This window comes from Gymnodraco acuticeps, unplaced genomic scaffold (genome assembly GCF_902827175.1).
Source record: "Gymnodraco acuticeps unplaced genomic scaffold, fGymAcu1.1, whole genome shotgun sequence".
Classification (NCBI taxonomy): Eukaryota; Metazoa; Chordata; class Actinopteri; order Perciformes; family Bathydraconidae; genus Gymnodraco; species Gymnodraco acuticeps.
In genome coordinates, this window is record NW_022992040.1 from 824,360 (window position 1) to 845,102 (window position 20,743).

Here is a 20,743-nt window from a genome sequence, read left to right on the forward strand (position 1 = left end):
TGATAGTGTAAACTTGAAAATGAAAATGTAATTCCACAGAATAAGGATCATTTCCCCCATATGTACGTGCCCTTTGAAGACATTAGAAAATGGAAAAGCTGTTTAGGATGAATTGGAATTGACTAAGAATGCAGTATTTAATTAATTGGAGATTTCTCATTATTACTCAAAAAGCACACGTAAACAATAACTATGGTTAAATTACATGTTCTTTCAAATTTACATCATAAACTTAACCTTCCCAAATGCAGTCTATCATCATGCCAACAGCTCTGTGAAACTGTTCAAAGGCACAAATGCTTTAAGCTAAATGCTACCATCCCTATGCTAACAGTTTACAATTAGTGTGTTAGCATGCTAGCATTTGCGAATTAGCCCTAAACAGACTGCAAAGCTGATAAAGTCATTATTTTAGTAAACCAAAACTAGCCATACTGTGGATATGGCTAAAAGAGCACACATGAACACATCATTTTAAAGCTTTTTAAGAAATAGTATACACTGAAATACAGATTCAACTTCATACAGGAGCTTTGAGTAGTATTTTTCACGAGGACAATTGATTGTGCAAATCTTGTGCGAAATAAAGAAGTTGCATTCAGGATTAAGTGAGGATTTCTTTCAGGGTTACTGAATCACTAGCTTGTATGCACTGTAGCCCATGCAGATATAGTTGTACTCAATAAGTCAAATGTACCTTAGATATAAAGATATATAATTTGTAATATACTTTCCCTTAGGGTCTGAGATATGCAGTTTGTGCTGTGACGTAGCACCTTAACCTACCTTACAAGGCCACATTAAAGAGTGAATGTGTGCAAAAATACCTGCTTTAAAAGACACACTGCAGTGACTCAGAATGTAGATATAATAGATTTTTCAAAAAATAAACATTGATGTATAAAACGTTCTCCCTTTATATAATGTAAAAAGGTTTTTAAAGGCATGGCAGCTTACTCTCAGGCAACATGCGTGTAAGATTGTATAGGTGTGTTGATTTAGTGAGGAGCAAGGCGGTGCTTACGAGTGTCCCTTTTCAAATTCCCCATTAGCAATACTCAGAAAGTGTTAAAAGAAAGAGCAGAAACAGTCCAAAAAGGAAGGAGGAATGGCTCATACAACGAGGCATATTAAACTCTGTATAAGCTAATAGCACTTCAAAACGGTCACATTATTAAGGCTTCCCTTACAGGCCGAATATACCATAGAGTTGTATATATGTAATGCCAGACACATAATAAATAACTGTTCTTAATACAAATGAGTCAGAGGATAAGACATTTTAGAGAGCTGATAAACTTGCCCCCTATTTGGCACATTGAATTGTTGACCTCTGACCCTGACAGTCATTACTCAGGTCCGCACCTGGAAATTCCCCGCTTTAGTCAGGTATTTGACGCCTTTAAACGGTTTGTACTTCTCTCCATTCATTTCAAGACGGCTCACCTTAAGGCCTGTACAGAGAAGAGAGAAGTATAGTGAGCAATGAGGACTCTAATCTTGGCCTCAATAAACCAATAAGAGGTCTGTTTACCTGATATGGCCACCTGCTGAATCTTCAGGTCAATGTTGAGTGAGGGGTTGTCTTCGGGTTTTGGGGCCCCCGACTGCAGACTCAGACTGCCTCGCAAGTTGGGAAGCTTCTGGGGGTTCAGTTTTCCAATGTCCCAAACCAACACCTAATAAAACACAGACATACTCTTAGAAAGGACGATGAAAAGATTTTATTTTTGTCATCAGTTCTTTTTTCTCCACAACACCACCAGTTCTGATCCGACTGATCCCTCCCACAACTTGTAAATAATAAATTGAGGGTCATTTATACAGCAGTACTGTATACAGCTTTCATAACACATACATTTTTGCTAAAAGCTTATGAACCTTACATTTATAGCAACTTTCTATTTTTATATTTGATAAGGTATTCAAGAAAAACAAATTATTTGTAAAAATTCAAGGTAACATGGGGGTAGCAATTCGTACACATTATGATCCTTTAAGTTGTTCTTAAGGGTGGCCTTGTAAATACTTGGTTACCTTGGTAGCGAGGTCGTAGCTGTAGTTTCCCTGTGTGGCTGTGAGGTTGGCACTGAGCACAGCTTTAGGCATGTGGATGGTGACCATCAGCGCCTCCACTGTCTTCCCCATGGTCTGCTTGGGTCCTATTGTGATGTCCAGGCGACCACAAGGGCCCGTCTCAAAGAAGCAGATGTTTTGCTTCACGTACACCGGAATGGTCACGAGGCTGAGGAAGGACACAGACAGAATTGACCATGATTACAATAGACAGCCAAGCTCAGCAGGCAGGCAGCAACTAGCTTGTGTTTACGACTAAACACGTTAATAATGTCGATTTTAAATCTTTATTGTGGAACATAAACTAGAGTTTTTCTCCAATTCTACCCAAAGAAATAGCACGACAAAGATTGTATCGTTGAGTTACAGAAAACATATTTACACAGATACTTTTTAAGACATGCATGTTTGTCTGTGTCTGTGTGCTTACTTTTGAGAGCTCACATGATAGTTCATGAGTGTGAAGTTCCCATCAGGCGGGATGAAGGAGAGGGCCCGCTCCGACTCCCAGCGCTTAAACCTCACACACGGGTGGAAACTCACGTCATCGAGAAGAGATGGATTCTGTCATCAAAAACGTCAACAATGGCAAGTGAATTTTCCACTCACACAAGTAGACCACATAAGCACAGAAAAACAAAGAGCTGAAAGCAAAGAACACACCATAAAGGTCATAGACAGATCAGGCATCCCAGTGAGACGCACGGAGGCTTCAATTACTCCCTGGATCTCTGCAAACACCGTCGTTCCTGAAATATTGAAGAAGATGCAAGCATGTTTGAAGTAAGGATGCGCCCATTTGATATTAGTCAAAATCGTAAAAAAGTACAACTTGATGTGGTAGAGTGGGTAGAGTGGGTACAATGAGTATTCAGTTATATTCAGTATTTTACACCGAAACCTATTTAGAAAAATCTGATCTAAACTTTGTTTGATCATTTTTATGTTTGAAAAGTCCTGACCAATAAGAAATGCTGCTAAGAGATCTGTGTGAGAAAATTCATAAATCAAAAGCATCAGCAATATTGCCAAGCTTAGTCATTATATGGTTTTGTATTTCCTCTTTAAGTGAAAAACAATGAGTTCATAGTTTGAGCATGATGAGGTTAAGCATAAGGTTAAGCAAGCTGCAGCTATTATTACAAAATTGATTAATAACAGCCTAGTTGTTTGAGAGAGGGGAGTAACTTCTAACTGGTGCTTTATCTGTGGTGATCCAACAAGAGCTTGTTTGTACCTGATTTGTCCACAATGGCATCTATTTCCTCTATTACGTCAAAATATGCCTCATTATTGGTGTATTTAACACCAGCTCGCCTCCAGGGGATACTGGACAATTGACCTGATGGTAGTTTATCTCCGACATTACTGCTTCCTGGAAAACAAAACAAAAAAAAGACAAAAAACATAAATGTACACATACTGTAGATAATTAGACAGAGCATATTACGGTTTAGCCTTTATAACACAGTTAGGTGTCCTCTGTTTACCTGTGAGCGTATTGACCACTGATCGCAAGATGGTGGGAGGCCTGATCATCTCTTTGAGGACGTTGGACTCTGTTGCGAGGGGGAAGCCGTTGTCCAGCATCTCCTCCAACAGCTCGTACACGGTCACTACATTGTCGTTGATTAGACTTTCAGAGCACTCTCCAAAGTAGTCCTGTCAACAAAAATACCTGTTACACTAAAGCACACAGTAGACAGTCATGGGATGATGTGAAAATGCAGTGTCTCCATCATTCTGGCCAACACAACTTTGATTCACAATATTAAAATAAAATATGCTTAAAACTCTTACAATGGTATTAAAACATACTACACATGACCTTCATTTTGAATCACAGATAGCAAATAGAATTTTTTAGTAGTAGTTTTTAGTCGTCGTTAGTAGTCGTTTTCTTTTAATGAATAATAAGATGTTGGATAAGGTTATAGTCAAACACGATGTCCCCATAGCCCTGCAGGATTGATTTATAGATAAGTAAATCAATCAATAATCAATACATAAAGAGTTTAATCACACCTGAATTGTGTCTGCCACTCTGTGCAGGAACTCAATGACAAACAGCGGAGGGACTTCAGTCTGGACGACAGACAGGAAGAAGAGCTTGTCTCTGTAAATGGAGATGAGGTAGTGGTGTGGGGTCTGCAGCACGGGGGGAACATTCTCCGGTTCAACTGCCTTCTCCTTTGCCTCGAAGAAGTAATCACACACACTCCTGCTGATGACACTCTTCCAGTGTTTCTCCAGGAAGATGTCTCCCGCGTGATTAATCAGGAACAGACTGTGGATCATCTCAGCTGAAACAATGACATGGTTGTTGTTTAGTAGAGGTCTGTTTTATTGAGTGGAACATAGATTCAGGATAACTTTTATTGACCAAGTATGTATGCACATACAAGGAATCTGTCCTCAATGTTATTACACAGAGACAGTTATCGGGAAGATTAGACAGGACTGTTAAGTACAAGTTTGTGAGAAAAATAGGTGTTTATAGAACATACAAGATGCACTATTGACCAACAATAGAAAACATATAACTTTTCTGAAACTTTAAACAATACAAATGGTGAAAAGGTTACTGAATAGATTACCTCGACTGTTATTTTCAGTATGGCACGAGTCCATATAGTGTAAACACAGCTAATATGTTAAATTATATATTTTTTTTTTAAAGGGTGCATCAAAAAATTACAATACATAATAGCAGATCAAATCAGCAGTTTTACCCAAATGTTCTTTGTCAAATATTTGATTGTGCCCAAATCAAAACAGTGCAAATGTACGTGTGACGCAGTGTCTTTTGTTGTCAACATTTACCTACTGTCATACTATTTAACTAACTTAAACCTCAGGTAACTTCCCCAGCTGGTTAGCAAACAGAGATTGTCAACTTCGAGATTTTAACCATCAGTTTGTTTATCAAAAATAATGAAATAATCGTGAGGGTTAGAGGACTAGCAGCGACATAGCAGTATTAAACAGAGCATAATGTGTACAAAGTTTGAGATTGTTGAAGGTTTTACCTGCTAACTCCGGTGCCAAAGATATCAGTCAGTTGGTGCCAGGACGGCAGACTGGGTGAGCAGCCGAGGAGACGCCTGTAGATCTATGCACACGTTAACACAACTTAGTCACAAGTTCATATCAATAAACCACATGATAAAGATTCAAACACTATAAGCCAAGAAATACAATTAATTCCGGCCGATTTAAACAGAGATAAACTCCTTTGTTGACCTGATTGATACTTTCAGATCAAAGTTTCGGACTTTTTAATCAGGCGAAGTTTGCGGGCAGCCATTATTTAAAGTATTTTGATGCCCTGAGTGTTGTCTTTCAGGTGTTATTGCATGTCCTTTATTTTCACATGCAACGTCCCAAGGCTAAACGTTTACCCAAGTCAGGTTGTCAGGTTTGGTTTCATATCAGAAATGCAACGAGCTATGATCATTTTATTCTCAGCCATAATAAAACTGTAGAAAAAGTGTAAGATGTATATTTATATTTTAACTTCATTTGGAAAACATTTTACTCACAAATTCCTGGTAAAGCACTACCCAGTCTTACATTGAGACTTGCTGGAGGAGAGTGCTAAAATGCAACAGCAGGTTACTTTATCTAGTGTAAAGTGGGTTTTTAGAGGTTCTCTTTCCCTTTTCTTTATCTTGTGTTATTTTACTTAATTTGTCCTAAACATTTGATCAATTCTTACTATTGATTAATTATACTTCCTAATTTAGTGTTCATATGGATAATGTATATTTGCAGTTGAATACAAATGGTGGATTGTGCCGAAGGAGCCACAAATCTGAAGAAGCTTTCAAGTCAGTGAAACCATCCGGATTAAGTCAATTTTTTTCATCGTCCAGTACATGAGAATACTTTCACTGATTTGTTATTTCATTAGTAGTCAAATGTGCCCAAAGACTTAATATACTGCAGTTCACTAACAATTGTGTAGGCTATATCGAATATATGCACAAATATGCAGTGAAAAAAAAATCACATTTATTTAAATCAATTTGAGCTTTTTTCCTGAAATTGGCAAAAGTGTCATCTTTGATCTTTTCTGCTTGGTACTGTTGGATCATTTTTGGGCACGTGTAAAAGTCCTTTCATACGGAGTTTTATGAATATTTTATGTGCTTTTAGTTTGCCAAAGAAATGGCCATCCACGTTTCCAGAAAACACATAAATGTAAGGCTTTGATTGGCGGAGCTTCAGTGATTGCGTCACGCATTGAGGGCTGCCTGCGAGACTGCACTCAGGTACCAAACATCCATTGCCTGTTAGCACAACCGCGTTTCCACATCGGTCAATAAAGTGATAGCAACGTGCCCTCTCAACCATGGCCTCCGTCGAACTCAAAGCAAATAAACGACTCTCAGAGGAGATGAAGACAGAGTCTCCCACCAAAAAGACAGCGACCATGGCCTCCGACGCACCCAAAGCAAAGAAGGGAAGATTCTCAGAGGAGAAGAAGACAGAGTCTCCAAGCAAAAAGACAGAGTCTCCAAACAAAGAGACAGAGACTCCGACCAAAGAGACAGAGTCTCCAAGCAAAAAGACAGAGACTCCGACCAAAGAGACTGAGTCTCCAAGCAAAAAGACTACTGACAAACTAAGGTGACCAAAAGTTAAGAATAAATAAGCTAAGAAACTGCATCTGGAGACATGACCCTCCTTACTTGGTTGAATGAATGCTAACGCGCGCAAATCTTATATACATAACAAAGTTAGTTAAAAGGCTATAAATGAGTGCATTGAATGTGAGGCTAAACATTTCTTTAGAATGTATCCGCGTGAAGCAGCAAGCAGGAGAGTTGTTCGCATCTGATAACCATTGTACAATCCTTTTATGATTATCTCTTAACGTGCGCGACACAGCTGCTGTTGTCTAACACATCCTATAACTTTTGCAAGGGTGCCAATATCTAATCTTAAATTCAGCGTGACCACCACCTGCTCCTGCATGTTTATAAGCTGCAGAAATAAACACTTGCACCGGTTTGGACACTGCGTTCATCCAGTGCCAAGGACTGGCTCCGCTGCTTGGTGTAGTAACTGATTACTGCAGAGAAAGCATGTCTGAGACACCCTGTCCCAGCTCTCAAAACAATGACTTGCGAAGTAGTCACATGGCCGTAAATATGCAATGTGTTGGTGCTTTTCATATCGCATTCCGGCACGATGCATACCTCAGAAAACTGCGCTATTCAACTAATCTGAAACCCGCTCTTGTTATATCATTGTATATGTGTAGGCACTATCATCAGCACGCTTCTCACGATGTTGTAGCTTAAAAAGAGTGAGTGGATTGAGGTTTGTCTGGAAGACGAGCCAATCAGCAGACAGATACGGGCTGTTCCGGACCTTCCTCCTCCCGATGCCTCCAATCAGTGAGGCCCGAGGGGGAGGAGCTGTTGTTGCAGGGGAAAATCGATCTTCCCGGGCACTGAGCTTAAAATTGTGAAGTTTTTGTATGCTTGGCTCTTTCTGAGCCGGTTTTAGGTTGCTCAACAGGTTGGTCAGTATCTAGCTGTTACACACAGAGAGACACCATGTCTTCTGCAAGGTAAGCTGCTTTATAGAGAATGTATGGCTGGCATGGGTTCTGGGTTGGTGTAACTGGTTGCAAAAGCCCAGTAATCTTGTGACTGCATATTGGAAGATGTATGTGATGTAGGCAATGATAGGGAGGGTGTGGCATTTGTTTTGGTTAGCTGCATTTTCTGTTTTCCTTTGACCAAAAAAACGATCTGTGTAACTACATCTCTGTACATTATCATTCTCTACTTGTTAACAAAAACATTCTTAAATGTTGCTTATGCTTGTTTTTCTCAGGCTAGAAGGCAATGTTTGATTAGTAAATATGCTAGCATATGTTCATGCATATGTCAGGAGACTTGCTCCATGCGGGTTTTCCGGACACTGGTAACATGAGTTTACATACTAAACACATGTTACCACAGTCTCTTGATGCTTTTGAAGAGTATTGTGCATAGATCATTTAGCATTTGTTTTTATAAAAGGAAAAGTTGGAGACTAACCCACAAGCTAATTGGTTACTGATGTGTAAGACAAGTTCCAATGTCGCTGTTATACATTGACACAAAAGGAGAGAGTTGCTGTTTAATTTTAGGTTTTTTAACATATCAACGGACAACAATTTGATATGAAAGCCTTGTGTTCAGTTGTTCGCACAGATTGCTATACCATGCTGTCATGTTAAAGCCCATGCAGAGCCTTTTTATCTTTAACACTTTATTTTTACATTTCAGCCCTAATACACTCTTTGGGATGGGAAACCCCTTACTGGACATCTCTGCTGTGGTGGACAAAGACTTTCTGGACAAGTAAGTAAAAGTAAACAAATATGACATTTGTTTCCTAGAGAAAGTGCTGTCATCAGATAGTTCTGAAATCCTTAATAGTTATAATGACAAAGCAATAATAGGAAACATTCTTCATATTCTCTTTTATGCCATTGTTGAAATAAATGTATATATTTTTTAAAGATTTAGATCCTTAGTCCGCACTTATCAGATCAAGGGCAATACAGACGTCCTGTGACACAGAGGTCACTCCAATGAGAGACTGACATGGCCTCATCCACACGGACACGAAACGGGTTGTATCTGCTACAGTTCTCTATCGTATGGACGGTTTGTCCACACGAGGCCGTAACGGAACCGCGGAAACGGAGCCCTCAAACGGTAACGGGTCCCAAGGTGGCTAGATCTGCGGACGTAACGCTCTGGGGGGCCAAACGGCTCTGTGTGTACGTCCTATACGATCATTTCCTGATAACGACGACGTCATAGCCGCGCCTCTCCCCACCTCTCCTGCTCACCCCCGCGTCACCCACGTCATTGCTGATGTGTTTTCGCCAAACAAGTTCTGCTGCTCACTGCTGTTGCATGGTCAGTAGCTACTATCTGCTACTAACCATGCTACAGAGGTTAGTGCAAAATCTACAGCTCCTCTACCACAACCATCAGCAACAAGTGGACATGGCGAACTACATGTTGCTAAATCCACCGCGGAGAATAAACAGAAGGGCAACCATGCTCGGGGGTCTTCTTCGCTGCTTTTGGTGAATTTTGTGGCGGAAGTACAGCGCCACTTACAGGCCCGGCATATGTACTACAGCGTCTCCAGCGGGTCGAGCGGTCTCGTGTGGACGGACACGCTTCTTGAGCCGATACCGTGTGGACGAAGACGTTTTTGATATCGAATTAGTTTAGTCTCCGTGTAGATGCAGCCTAAAAGAGAGGTTTGACGACGTAGTTCAATCAATGGAGATACAATCTAACTGTTATAAAAGAGAACAGAGCACAGAAAACAGATCTCACTAATCAGCGTCAACAGATGCTTTCTTTAATATATCCATAAATTAATGAGTCATAATACATTTCAGTGAGGTAATACATATTGGACTGTTCTAAAAAAAACAAATGATGCCTCTCCCTGTTTTTTATTTTTGTACCATTGTAGTTCAATCACATTTCTCCTCCCGTTCCTGTCTAAATCACTTGAATGCGCTGTCTTTAAACAACTCTCCTGTTATCTCCATGAGAACAACCTTCTGGATCTGTACCAGTCTGGTTTCAAGGCAGGTCACTCCACAGAAACTGCTCTCATTGCTGTCACGGAGGAACTGCACACTGCCAAAACTGCATCCCTCTCCTCTGTCATCATCCTGTTGGACCTGTCTGCTGCATTCGACACGGTGAACCATCAGATCCTCCTTCGCACTCTCCAAAAACTTGGAGTTTCAGGCTCTGCACTTTCCCTCCTCACCTCATACCTGAAAGACCGTACCTACAGGGTGACTTGGAGAGGGTCTGAGTCCGACCCTTGTCAATTAACTACAGGGGTCCCTCAGGGCTCTGTTCTTGGTCCCCTCCTCTTCTCCCTGTACACAAACTCGCTCGGATCAGTCATTAGCCCGCATGGTTTTTCATACCACTGCTACGCTGACGACATCCAATTAATTCTGTCCTTTCCCCGCTCAGAGACCCAGGTCGTCGCACGCATCTCTGCTTGTCTAGCTGACATCTCTCAGTGGATGTCTGCTCATCACCTCAAGCTCAACCTTGACAAGACTGAGCTGCTCTTCCTTCCGGGAAAAGATTGTCCCACTCTTGACCTAACAATCAACATCGGCACCTCAGTTGTTTCCCCGACTCAGACTGCAAGGAATCTGGGTGTGATCCTAGATAACAAACTGTCCTTCACTGCAAACATCGCTGCTACAACCCGCTGCTGCAGATACACGCTTTACAACATCAAGAAGATACGTCCCCAGCTGACACAGAAAGCGACGCAGGTTCTGGTCCAGGCTCTCGTCATCTCACGCCTAGACTACTGCAACTCCCTCCTGGCTGGTCTACCTGCATGTGCCATCCGACCTCTGCAGCTCATCCAGAATGCAGCGGCTCGTCTGGTCTTCAACCTACCTACATTTTCCCGCTCCTCCGCTCCCTTCACTGGCTTCCGGTAACTGCTAGAATCCACTTCAAGACACTGGTACTTGCTTACCATGCTGCGAATGGATCTGGCCCTTCGTACATCCAGGACATGGTTAAACCGTACACCCCAGCGCGTGCACTACGCTCTGCATCAGCCAAACGACTCGCTGCGCCCTCGCTGCGAGGGGGACCCAAGTTCCCATCGGCAAAAACACGTGGGTTTGCTATCCTGGCTCCAAGATGGTGGAATGAGCTCCCCATTGACATCAGGACAGCAGATAGCTTGCACATCTTCCGGCGCAGACTGAAAACTCATCTCTTTCGACTCCACTTCGAGCGATAGAACTTTTAACAAAGCACTTATATACTGATAAAGGACTGGCTTATCTAAAGCCAGTTGAGTAGCACTTGAAATGTTTTGGCTCTATGAAACCTGATGTACTTATATGATTCTGTTTTCGTCAAGGTTGTGTCTTCCTGGTCAAATGTACTTATTGTAAGTCGCTTTGGATAAAAGCGTCAGCTAAATGCAATGTAATGTAATGTAATTTTCTAATACTTAGAAGCAGATGGCAAAGGTAAAAAACACTCCTTTTGAGTTAATGGTGCTCATGCAAAAACAGAATTTGGGTTTTCGGTGCATGGAAAAAGGTGCGAGCCAAAGCATGTCGTTTCTGAGCAGCAGTTTGTTCTGGTCTGTCCGAGCTCTGTCACACTGAGCTGACCAGGGTAAAAGGCTCCTTTGGGTTGCAGCTCAGAGTCCGCTCTCTAACCCCTTGCGTAAACTCCAGGATTAGAGCTAAACAAACCAACCCTAGTTCTAATTCAGTCTCATAGAATAAAGCTGCCCCTTAATCCCCAATTTACCTGTGGGTTTCGAGGAAGCTAGACTCTGTTTAGCTTTATTGTCCAACAAATTGGTGTGGACTAGGTGCACCTTAATTCACATTTTCCATTTTAGGGAACAAGCCAATTGGCAGCACCACCATTGTGTCTGCAATGCATGCTATTCTGATTACTTTGAGAAACTAATGCCTCTTTTTTTCTCCTTTTTCTATTCGTAGGTACACTCTGAAACCCAATGACCAGATCCTGGCAGAGGACAAACACAAAGAACTGTTAGTATCTCCTGTATTGCAAAATGTCTCTTTGAAGTCAAGGTTGTGCTTTTTTCTAGTTTCTATAGGGAGAAAGGGAAAACGTCTGAATTCACATCAAGTTTGGTCCTGTCTGTTCTGGTGTGGACTAGTCAAAACAGGCGCACACCAGAAACCACCACTACTGACCTCCATATTTCTAAAGACGTCCAATGGCAGCGCAGCAGATCCATCACAGACAGACAGTCTGAGCCAATAGCAAAGCAGGACACATCACCTCCCAGTCCCTCTGAGGCGAGAGTAAAAAAACAAATATTTGACAGCGGGAGATAAGAGAGCAGTGTGTGACTGTATGAGAGAGAGAGAGAGGACTGAAATGACTAAATCTACACAGGTTTTACATTATCAACAGTGCTTTCTTACAATGTAAGATTAACATATTTAGTCTATGAATAACATTTGATAAATATGAATACAAAGAAAAGAGCTAACTTTTATTTGACCACTCAAGGCAGTTACATTCCTATATATTATTTATTTAAGGGAAGATTTTACTCATGATTTCCAACTTCCTGCCAGTCTTTTTCCTATTTGTTACAGTCCGCCCTTTCTTCTTCACTGTTCTGGGGTAAAGGGCTAACATGTTGGAGACTTGCCCTAGGGGTGAATACTTAAGTGACATAAAAGACTGGAAGCAATAAAGTACAGTGAGATAATAAAATAGAGTCACCCCCACTCCATTTCTCCCCCTGGCTCAGTCTCAGGACTTCTGACAGCAGTCGCTCTGTTCCGATGACAGGATGTTCACATAAATCACACAGGCAAATATCTGTCTGTAAGTTGATTTGGCTGCTATATTTAGACTGAATAACATGACAAATTACGCTTTAGCCCCAAGTGGACCATCAAAGCGCTGCTTGAATCATTGTGTTACGTAAAACAGGCGTAAATGATTCAAGTAGAATCAGAATGTGTAATGAGTGTTCATTCACGCGTCTGTTGTATTTATGTGGAGGAAATATGGCTTCTGCATGGAGCACAACCAAGCTCTGGATAAGTTACTGGGTGTGAATCCACATCCATCCCCATGCACACCACAGGGGGACACTATTAAAGCTATAACTGAGCAATCACATGCAAAACAGTATGATGTAAAAAAAAAATCTGATCAAAGAAAATTAAATAAGATTTAAAGGAATAGATTTTTTATTTTGAGAAATATAAGTATTTGATATATAACTGAGTGTTAGTTAAGAAAATAGATACCACTCATGTCCCCCATGAAGTATAAAGCTACATCCAGAAAACATTAGAAAAATCTAGCTTGTATTTTGTCCAAAGTTTTAAAACATCCACCTAGTAGCACCTTTGAAACTAAATAATTGATGTTATATCTCATCTGTTTAATTTTGACAGAACAAACCTTTATGCTAAGCTAAGAACATTTTTACGTTTGGTTTCAGCCATAATTGATACCTTGTGTGTGGTGAGGTTTGAAGCTTTGCATTTGTGAAGCACTTATCCAGCATTCCCAAAGAAAGGTGAACAAACGGTATACTTGACACTAGATCTTCTGGAGAAATAGAAATCATGCAACATCTTACAAATGCATCACCTGCTATGTTTGTCTGTTTCGTAGATTTGAAGAGATAGTGAAGAAGTCCAAAGTGGAGTACCACGCTGGAGGAGCCACACAGAACTCAATTAAGATCGCTCAGGTCAGTCAGTCGCACAAATTCACTTTCTGTCCTAAACATCAATGCTGCTTGAATTATTTCTGTAAATGTTGGCCACTGGTAGTAGTGTTAGTTGATGGATGCTGATCAGAGCTGTTGTATCTTTCTATAGTGGATGGTCCAGGAACCCCATAAGGTCGGCACGTTCTTTGGCTGCATTGGTAAAGACGACAAGTTTGGAGGGATCCTGAAGCAGAAGGCTGAGGAGGCTCACATCGACGCCCACTACTACGAGCAGGAGGAAAAGCCCACAGGGACCTGTGCTGCCTGCATCACCGGAGACAACAGGTGGGTCATTGTGATAAAGTCTTTCAATATTTGAAATTACACTTTTTTTTAAATCTCAACATTAAACATTTTTTTGTTGATGCGGAGCAGACCAAAAGCTAAATGGACTGGAATAGGGGTGGAAAAAAGTGTTTTTCTGTTTCATTTGATTGTGAAGTCAACAAAGTGACAATATACATTGATTTCTTTGGATATAAAGGTATTCTGTAAACTTTAAAGTTATTGCATTTATAGTAACAATCACTAATCTCGTATATCCTCACTCATAATCTCTTTTTTATTTTCCTCAGGTCTCTGGTAGCTAACCTATCTGCTGCTGAGTGTTATAAGAAGGACAAGCATTTAGACCTGGAGGAAAACTGGGAGCTGGTGGAAAAAGCTAAAGTCTACTATATTGCAGTGAGTAGTATTTACTATAGTACTATATGTGTGTTGTACACGTTTACTGTATTTCAGGTCCCTTCAGGAACCTCAACGTTGTACTCGTGGTAACCCACAGGGGCATTTCTGAACTACTGGTGTTCAACATGTGATTCATTAGAGCCCGTCAGGATATAAAAAGCAGATCAGTCTTGACCCAATTTGTCACCGTTTGCTCACAGGGTTTCTTCCTCACTGTCTCTTTGGAGTCCATCCTGAAAGTGGCAAAGCACGCGTCTGACAACAACAAACTGTTTTGCCTGAACCTCTCCGCACCCTTCATCTGCCAGTTCTTCAAGGATAACCTCATGCAGGTTATGCCCTACGTCGACGTGCTGTTTGGCAATGAGACAGTAAGCCAGACATTACAGTCCATTCTTCAGATGCTCTCTAAATTAGCTGCATGTGCCTGTGGTGTGAATATAAGGACACATTTCATTTTTGTAAATTACATTTTTTGTTTTTCAGGAGGCAGCAGCGTTCGCTAAAGAGCTTGACTTTGAGGTGAGTGGACTGACGGTCTCATTTAGCATTTGCAAATGATTATTGCTGCATTTTTAAATGTATTTGCATTCATTTATATTTTGCCCGTAGACCAAGGACATCAAGGAAATTGCCAAGAAAGCCCAGGCTTTGACCAAAGTCAACAAAAAGAGGGAGAGGATCGTAGTGTTGACTCAGGGGAAGGATAAAACTGCTATGGCCAGTAAGTTTCCTTTTTTGTCTTTATCCCCTTAAAGTTTTTATATTTTTAATAACTTTTATCAGCTGATTGCAGCAATGACAATGGCAAACATAAGACATAGGTTAAGTTAATTAATGCTACACATTTGACTGAAAGGCTTTGAATAGTTCTTAATTTCCAGACTGCAAGTTATATAGGTTCATGCTAACTGCCTTTTCTATTACTCAAAAACATGCCAAATTCAGAAGTAAACTGCATAAAAAAACACTGTAAATCTGGTATTTTGTGTGATTTTTAAATAAGAACTAATGACGCAAATGTGTCTGGAACAACAGTATGGCTGCTGTCTGTCAGTAATGTCTGTTCAACTTTGTTCCAAGTGCTGAATCGAATCAAAATCTAAGAAAATATGATTGTCAATCTCACATAGATTTGTTTTCCCCTTTTAACCTATTTTCTATCAGTTTCTTATCCTCTGTTAAAGTTGACCTACAGCCATACAATTTCCCTTCTGTCTGTTCAGGTGAGAAGGTCGAGACATTCCCTGTACTGAAGATTGACCCGAAGGACATTGTGGACACAAACGGTGCAGGTGATGCCTTTGTAGGAGGTAAGACTTAATCTCTTTTTCATTTGATACATTTTTAGATTGCCTTTATTTTTTCCCTGTCGTTGTGGATTTACCTTTACGTTGTTCTCCTCTCTGTTACAGGTTTCCTGTCTGGGTTAGTCCAGGAGAAACCTCTGGATCAGTGTGTGAAGGCGGCACACTACGCTGCTAACGTCATCATCAGACGAGCAGGGTGCACCTTCCCAGAAAAACCCGACTTCAAATGAGGAGTCCCGGATCCTTCAGTCCTTCAGCCTGAACTCACACACCCACCCATAACTCTGACTCATTTTTTCCACTATTTTCTACAAATACTTCCCCAAATTCTTGTAGCCACATTTCTTCCAAATTTCTTTGGACATTTCTTTCCATCCATGTTATTCAAATAAATCTTCCGCACATAATTTCATCTGCACAAATATTTAGTTGGGTGCCTCCTGGCGTGTGCCTGTCCCTGTTCTCCACTTGGGGCCGCTAGAGGATCACGCAGCCAGGAGCCAATGGATAATTGTTTTTTTAGATAAATCACCTTTTAAGGAATCATGAAAATATCACATAATGTGATAATTTTATTTTAAACAAAGGAACTTTCATGGACATTGTTTAATTTTCCCCCAAACATTTTTGGATCAAACACTGCAAACGTCTGTACGCCAATCACACTGCCATCCACAGTGGGAGGACACTCTATACACAAACAGGACTAATGAATCTAAATCTGTCAATGGAAGTTTGTATACTACATTGAAATGTGCAGTAGTGACTTATTTAAGATGAAATATTCCTGATTATGAGTTTGTTCTTGTTTTAAGATTTAATTTAACAGGCCAGTAATGAAACCAAATGTTTTTATTTTGAAATGTGTCAAAGCCTCTGCCCACTATGACCTGTGATGACTGTTAAATATCAGCTTGATTGCGTACATTTTGTTCAGAAGGTACCTTCAACATCAAACTGTGGAAGTTTTTTGGGCAGGTGCTTCTTGTAATGAGTGCCTTTTTCCCTTCCTTTCTCTGCATGTGTTACAAAGTGTTCAGAGGCCTATAGATGTTCTGTTAATCCACATTTCTCTACACAGGGAAACTTTAAAACTAGACCAGTGATGGGAGCTATACAGTGGCTTTTCACCCCTCAATACTTCAATTTCTCCCCGAGTTAGTGGCCTGTGTTCTTTCTGGGTGTCTGTTGATCTCTAGCTAAATCATAGCTTACTAAACTTTAATACTGTCCATTTTTATTTTTATTATTTACAATTATTCAGATTTTGACATTTTTGTCACTGCAACTGGCAATTAAAGATGGAAAATAAGTAAGGGAAACAAATCTGACACATCAGCCAAATTCAGGCTCGGGCTACTCTTGTGATATTGGGACAAAACATTTCAATATTGTTTAAACCTAAGTTTGTGGTATGTGCAGCACTGAATCCTTGAATTCAAGTATAGGTCATGATCTTAAAATGTGATGAGGAAGAAGTATGTTTTCTGAATACTACAGGAGTTGTTTTGAAACTTCATCTTATCTTTTAGTGTTGTCTCTTTGCCTCTCTTAAAATACAGACTTTTTTTTATACCGGTAAACCAGAAAGCCTTATGTGACCATTTATTCCTGATCTCAATTGTACTCAAGTTGCCCATCTCTGTGCTTGACATTTACAAATTAAACATACAACAATAATTTGTTTGCCTATTGATATATTTTTTTGACTACATTTATTTAATATCTAGCAACATTTAATCATTTAAAATTAATTTAAATCCTTTATTTCTGCTGCCCAGAAAAAAACACATCCCTGAGCTTATCAAAAACTAAAATCAAAGTCTACAAATTATTATCTTTGCCCAAAGCTGTGTACATTTCATATAAATCGATCAAACTGTCTATAACTACTGATATTAGCTTTTTTAAAGGAAAACACACAGATGGCGTGTTAAATATACTCATACGCTACATGCTGATTGTTCGTGCAAGAAAAGTTTTCACCCATGACACAGTTGTGGAAAATAATTTTTTTTAATGATACACTAGTTAAAGAAACCTGAAGAACATTTTTGATATACCTGAGAGGGATTTAGAAGACACATTTAAGTAGTAATAACAGATATTATCTGTCCTTCTGTTATCTTTGTGAGCTATTGTTGTTGTATGTCTCTTTTTTGTGCCAGCCTCTCCTCTTGTAACCTGATGTCCAGGGCTCTGAGCTGTTTCAGGAAGCCGTGGTTTGGCAGGATGCAGCGCCGCTGTTTCACATGCTCCACCGCATCCACCACCGTTAGGCTCTGCTTCATCATCAGGTAGGCCAAGACCAGAGCCGCTGACCTGCTGCGACCCATCACACAGTGCACCAGAACCTTGTCTGGGACAAAGCAAGTTGGGACAGATGGATTTGTTAGAAACAGTGAAGTATACAAGCCTCTTATCCAGAGAATGATCAATGAAGGGCTTTGCGTAACACTTTCTATGATGCCCATAAGATCTGGGAGATGATTCAATATCAACATTCTCAATCTTTCAATGGAATCATATTGTGAAATACAGTAGGCTATATCATGGTACACGACACACTATTGTGTAATATTCATTTTTTTATCTTTAATATTTTCTGCATGCTTCTTGGGAAATATTAAGCTGTCTGGCTCTTTTCTTGCTGTAACTAAATTGGAAATGTCCTCTGTGGGACGAATAAAGGTATTCTGAGTCTGAATAAGCTCAATCTATTGATAATAACAAGCATACTAACTCAAATGTCTCGGATCTGTAATATTTTGAAGCAATCATCACCAAAGTTGTGGATTTCATTTGACATCCCACTTAAAAAACATATACAAAAATAGGCTTTTATACTCTTTGATACAGACCTTTTATTTATGGACTGATGATTGTTATTCAGATATAAAATTATCTATATTTAGATAGAAGATTTTGGACAAGCCCAACCTTAATGCCCTGGTCTGGAATGCATCTTGAATATGTTGATAATGTGTTATGATCTGCTTATAGCCTTGTTTAATTTTATAAGCACTACATATTTGTAAATGTTTTCTAACAATAATCAGAACACATTTTTATAATGACTTGTAAGGTCATATATTATAATACTGATAACACAAGTATGCTTCTGAGACGTTGATATCATTGAAAGGGTATCTTTTATTTAATGTTTCAGGACTCACTCTGCGGCTGACTGAGGGCTTCGTGGATGAACTGTGTTGAGGGGCAGAAGTACTGGGACATGTTGAAGGTGGGTTTGTCATCAGCCTCCACACCGAAGTACTGTATTTCCATGTCAGTGTAGTAATCAGCACCAGTCAGCACGTTATTAAACTTTCCCTCTGCTGCATTGAGGACATGTGTAACACCCAGGTCCCTGAGGCCGGGCCGCTCCAGAGCTGTTTTCCTGTTCCCATGAAACAGAGATCATGAAGCTGTCATCAATAGAGTCATAAAACCATCTCTCTGTGTGTGTTCACTCACTCGTCCCCGATGAAGATTCTGGGCCACACCAGGTTAACGTGTGCATACTGAGCCCCAGTGCCGGTCCAGAACAGCTGCTCCAGGTCTAAAGTCCCCGGGGTGATGTAGTCACTGTCTGGGTCGACCCGCACCGCCGCGTACGGGTTCCTGCCTCTGGACCTCACCTCACAGGAGGACATAGCTCACCTCTGCTGCCCAGAAACACACACACACACACATACATACACACACACACACACACACACACACACACACACACACACACACACACACACACACACACACACACACACACACACACACACACACGCACACAGTCCTGAACTTCACCAAAAACACCAAACAAAGTCTACACATTCTTATCTTCACACTTAAATGTGTCCATGTAACTTATACATAAGTAGGCTAAGTTATACAGTCTTGGAGCTACAACCATTAGTCCATTTATTAATAAGTCAATCAACAAAAAAGTATCGATTACTTTATTTAGTTGATTAATTATCTTTAACCAAGTGTCTATTTTCACCCGGTTGAGAACAGTCACACGCCAGCGACATTTAGCTTTTTAATACTTTTTATAATTTACTATTTAATATTAAACTTGAGTGAAGGATGCGTACGGAGCCCTGGAGGGTTCATAGAGAGAAAACGAAAAAATATCTCGTGCGCACGAATTAATAAAACGTGGCGTTATTTTTTATTTATTTTGTTCTCTCTATGAACCCTCCAGGGCTCCGTAGATGCGTGATGTGGGACACCATCTTTTCTATAACATAACCTTACCTTTTGATCCATTTATTAATGTATTAACTTTTCACTTTTCTTAATGAATCCCCCAGTTAGTTAATCTTATATCAACCAAGAAAATTATAACATTATTTCCATTTTCAAAGATGTAAAGACCCTCCAATGTCTTAGTTTCATACACTTCTGTTGTATTTGCTGCACTTTCTTGCTCATTAATATGTCAGCACTTTAATGCACATCATTCTCAGATTGAGTAGATTAGAGTAAACAGTGAATGGTGTCCCAGAATGAACTGAAGCTGATCAGGTGTGTTATCTACTCATGATATTGGCTGTTAAAAGAGGAAAATACACCGATGGTGTGTTCAATGTTCTCATACAGGGTGATTGTTGTAAAAAAGTACTGGTAGAAAGTAAATTACTTACCTCTTTCTTGTAACTTTTTAAAGCTTTAAATCCGTTACTGAGCAGGATTGCAGACCAGCAACTCTTCCACAGCTGACATGTATTCATTAGTTGTGTGAGTGTGAGGCAACAGAGAGAAATACTGGAATAGTAACTGCTCTCTTGGGCTCTGTGTTTAAGATGATATTTTTAGGCAGCTGGGCGACAACACCTGACCTCAACAGTGTGACACACACACACACACACACACACACACACACACACACACACACACACACACACACACTTATACTCACTTATACTCACTTACATTGTTTATGTGGTTTAATACCTCTAATGCCTTGTACAGAAACACAATAAATCATGAGAAACAATGCCAGAAAACTAAAATAAGTTAGGTAAGAGGCATGTTGCTGTGTTGTCATTCTAAGAATGTAACTTGTATGTGGACAGGTGTGGGGACAGTTATTTCTGGCGACATAAAACTTAAATTCAGTTGTTAAATCCTACAAATTCTTGTTGGGGCTGAGCGATAATGTAAGAGACTGAGACTTTGTCTGATTCCATCAAATTGTGCAAACCCTTTTAGAATATTGGAATATAACTCTTACATTTCTCAATTGTCAATTGTATTGTTTTGGGTGCTTTTCATTTAAACATTTCTTTACTTTTTGTAGAGATTTTTATTTATCTCAGCAAAAAAGATATAAATCAATTACATATATT

The 20,743-nt window shown here is 40.0% G+C and overlaps 3 protein-coding genes across 6 annotated transcripts; 1 reads left to right on the forward strand and 2 right to left on the reverse strand.

Moving 5' to 3' along the window:
• Nucleotides 1-469: 469 nt before the first annotated feature.
• On the reverse strand, nucleotides 470-7,325 carry LOC117536772 (AP-3 complex subunit mu-1-like). Of its 3 annotated transcripts, XM_034201792.1 has the most exons (10): nucleotides 7,281-7,325; nucleotides 5,106-5,188; nucleotides 4,102-4,379; nucleotides 3,567-3,738; nucleotides 3,314-3,451; nucleotides 2,740-2,825; nucleotides 2,507-2,640; nucleotides 2,038-2,245; nucleotides 1,535-1,679; nucleotides 470-1,454 (listed from the first exon to the last, which is right to left on the reverse strand). In XM_034201792.1, exons 3-10 carry the CDS (start codon nucleotides 4,372-4,374, stop codon nucleotides 1,354-1,356), a joined length of 1,257 nt encoding a protein of 418 aa, XP_034057683.1. In that variant the 5' UTR covers nucleotides 4,375-4,379; nucleotides 5,106-5,188; nucleotides 7,281-7,325; the 3' UTR covers nucleotides 470-1,353. The 3 variants fall into 3 exon arrangements, with proteins under 3 accessions (XP_034057683.1, XP_034057682.1, XP_034057681.1); XM_034201791.1 differs by lacking the exon at nucleotides 7,281-7,325 and having other exon boundaries at nucleotides 5,106-5,358; XM_034201790.1 differs by lacking the exons at nucleotides 5,106-5,188; nucleotides 7,281-7,325 and adding an exon at nucleotides 4,674-5,023.
• adka (adenosine kinase a) lies at nucleotides 6,359-17,085 on the forward strand. 2 transcript variants are annotated; one of them, XM_034201788.1, is made up of 11 exons: nucleotides 6,359-6,708; nucleotides 8,364-8,438; nucleotides 11,621-11,674; nucleotides 13,293-13,371; nucleotides 13,502-13,677; nucleotides 13,968-14,076; nucleotides 14,280-14,450; nucleotides 14,566-14,601; nucleotides 14,692-14,803; nucleotides 15,306-15,392; nucleotides 15,495-17,085. In XM_034201788.1, the coding sequence occupies exons 1-11, from the start codon at nucleotides 6,431-6,433 to the stop codon at nucleotides 15,617-15,619; spliced, it is 1,302 nt and encodes a 433-aa protein (XP_034057679.1). In that variant the 5' UTR covers nucleotides 6,359-6,430; the 3' UTR covers nucleotides 15,620-17,085. The 2 variants fall into 2 exon arrangements, with proteins under 2 accessions (XP_034057679.1, XP_034057680.1); XM_034201789.1 differs by lacking the exon at nucleotides 6,359-6,708 and adding an exon at nucleotides 7,550-7,657.
• A 304-nt stretch (nucleotides 17,086-17,389) lies between these two features.
• Nucleotides 17,390-20,177, reverse strand: LOC117536773 (dual specificity phosphatase DUPD1-like). The gene is made up of 4 exons (XM_034201793.1): nucleotides 20,039-20,177; nucleotides 18,867-19,054; nucleotides 18,566-18,789; nucleotides 17,390-17,748 (listed from the first exon to the last, which is right to left on the reverse strand). Exons 2-4 carry the CDS (start codon nucleotides 19,043-19,045, stop codon nucleotides 17,525-17,527), a joined length of 627 nt encoding a protein of 208 aa, XP_034057684.1. The 5' UTR covers nucleotides 19,046-19,054; nucleotides 20,039-20,177; the 3' UTR covers nucleotides 17,390-17,524.
• Between the last annotated feature and the right edge of the window lie 566 nt (nucleotides 20,178-20,743).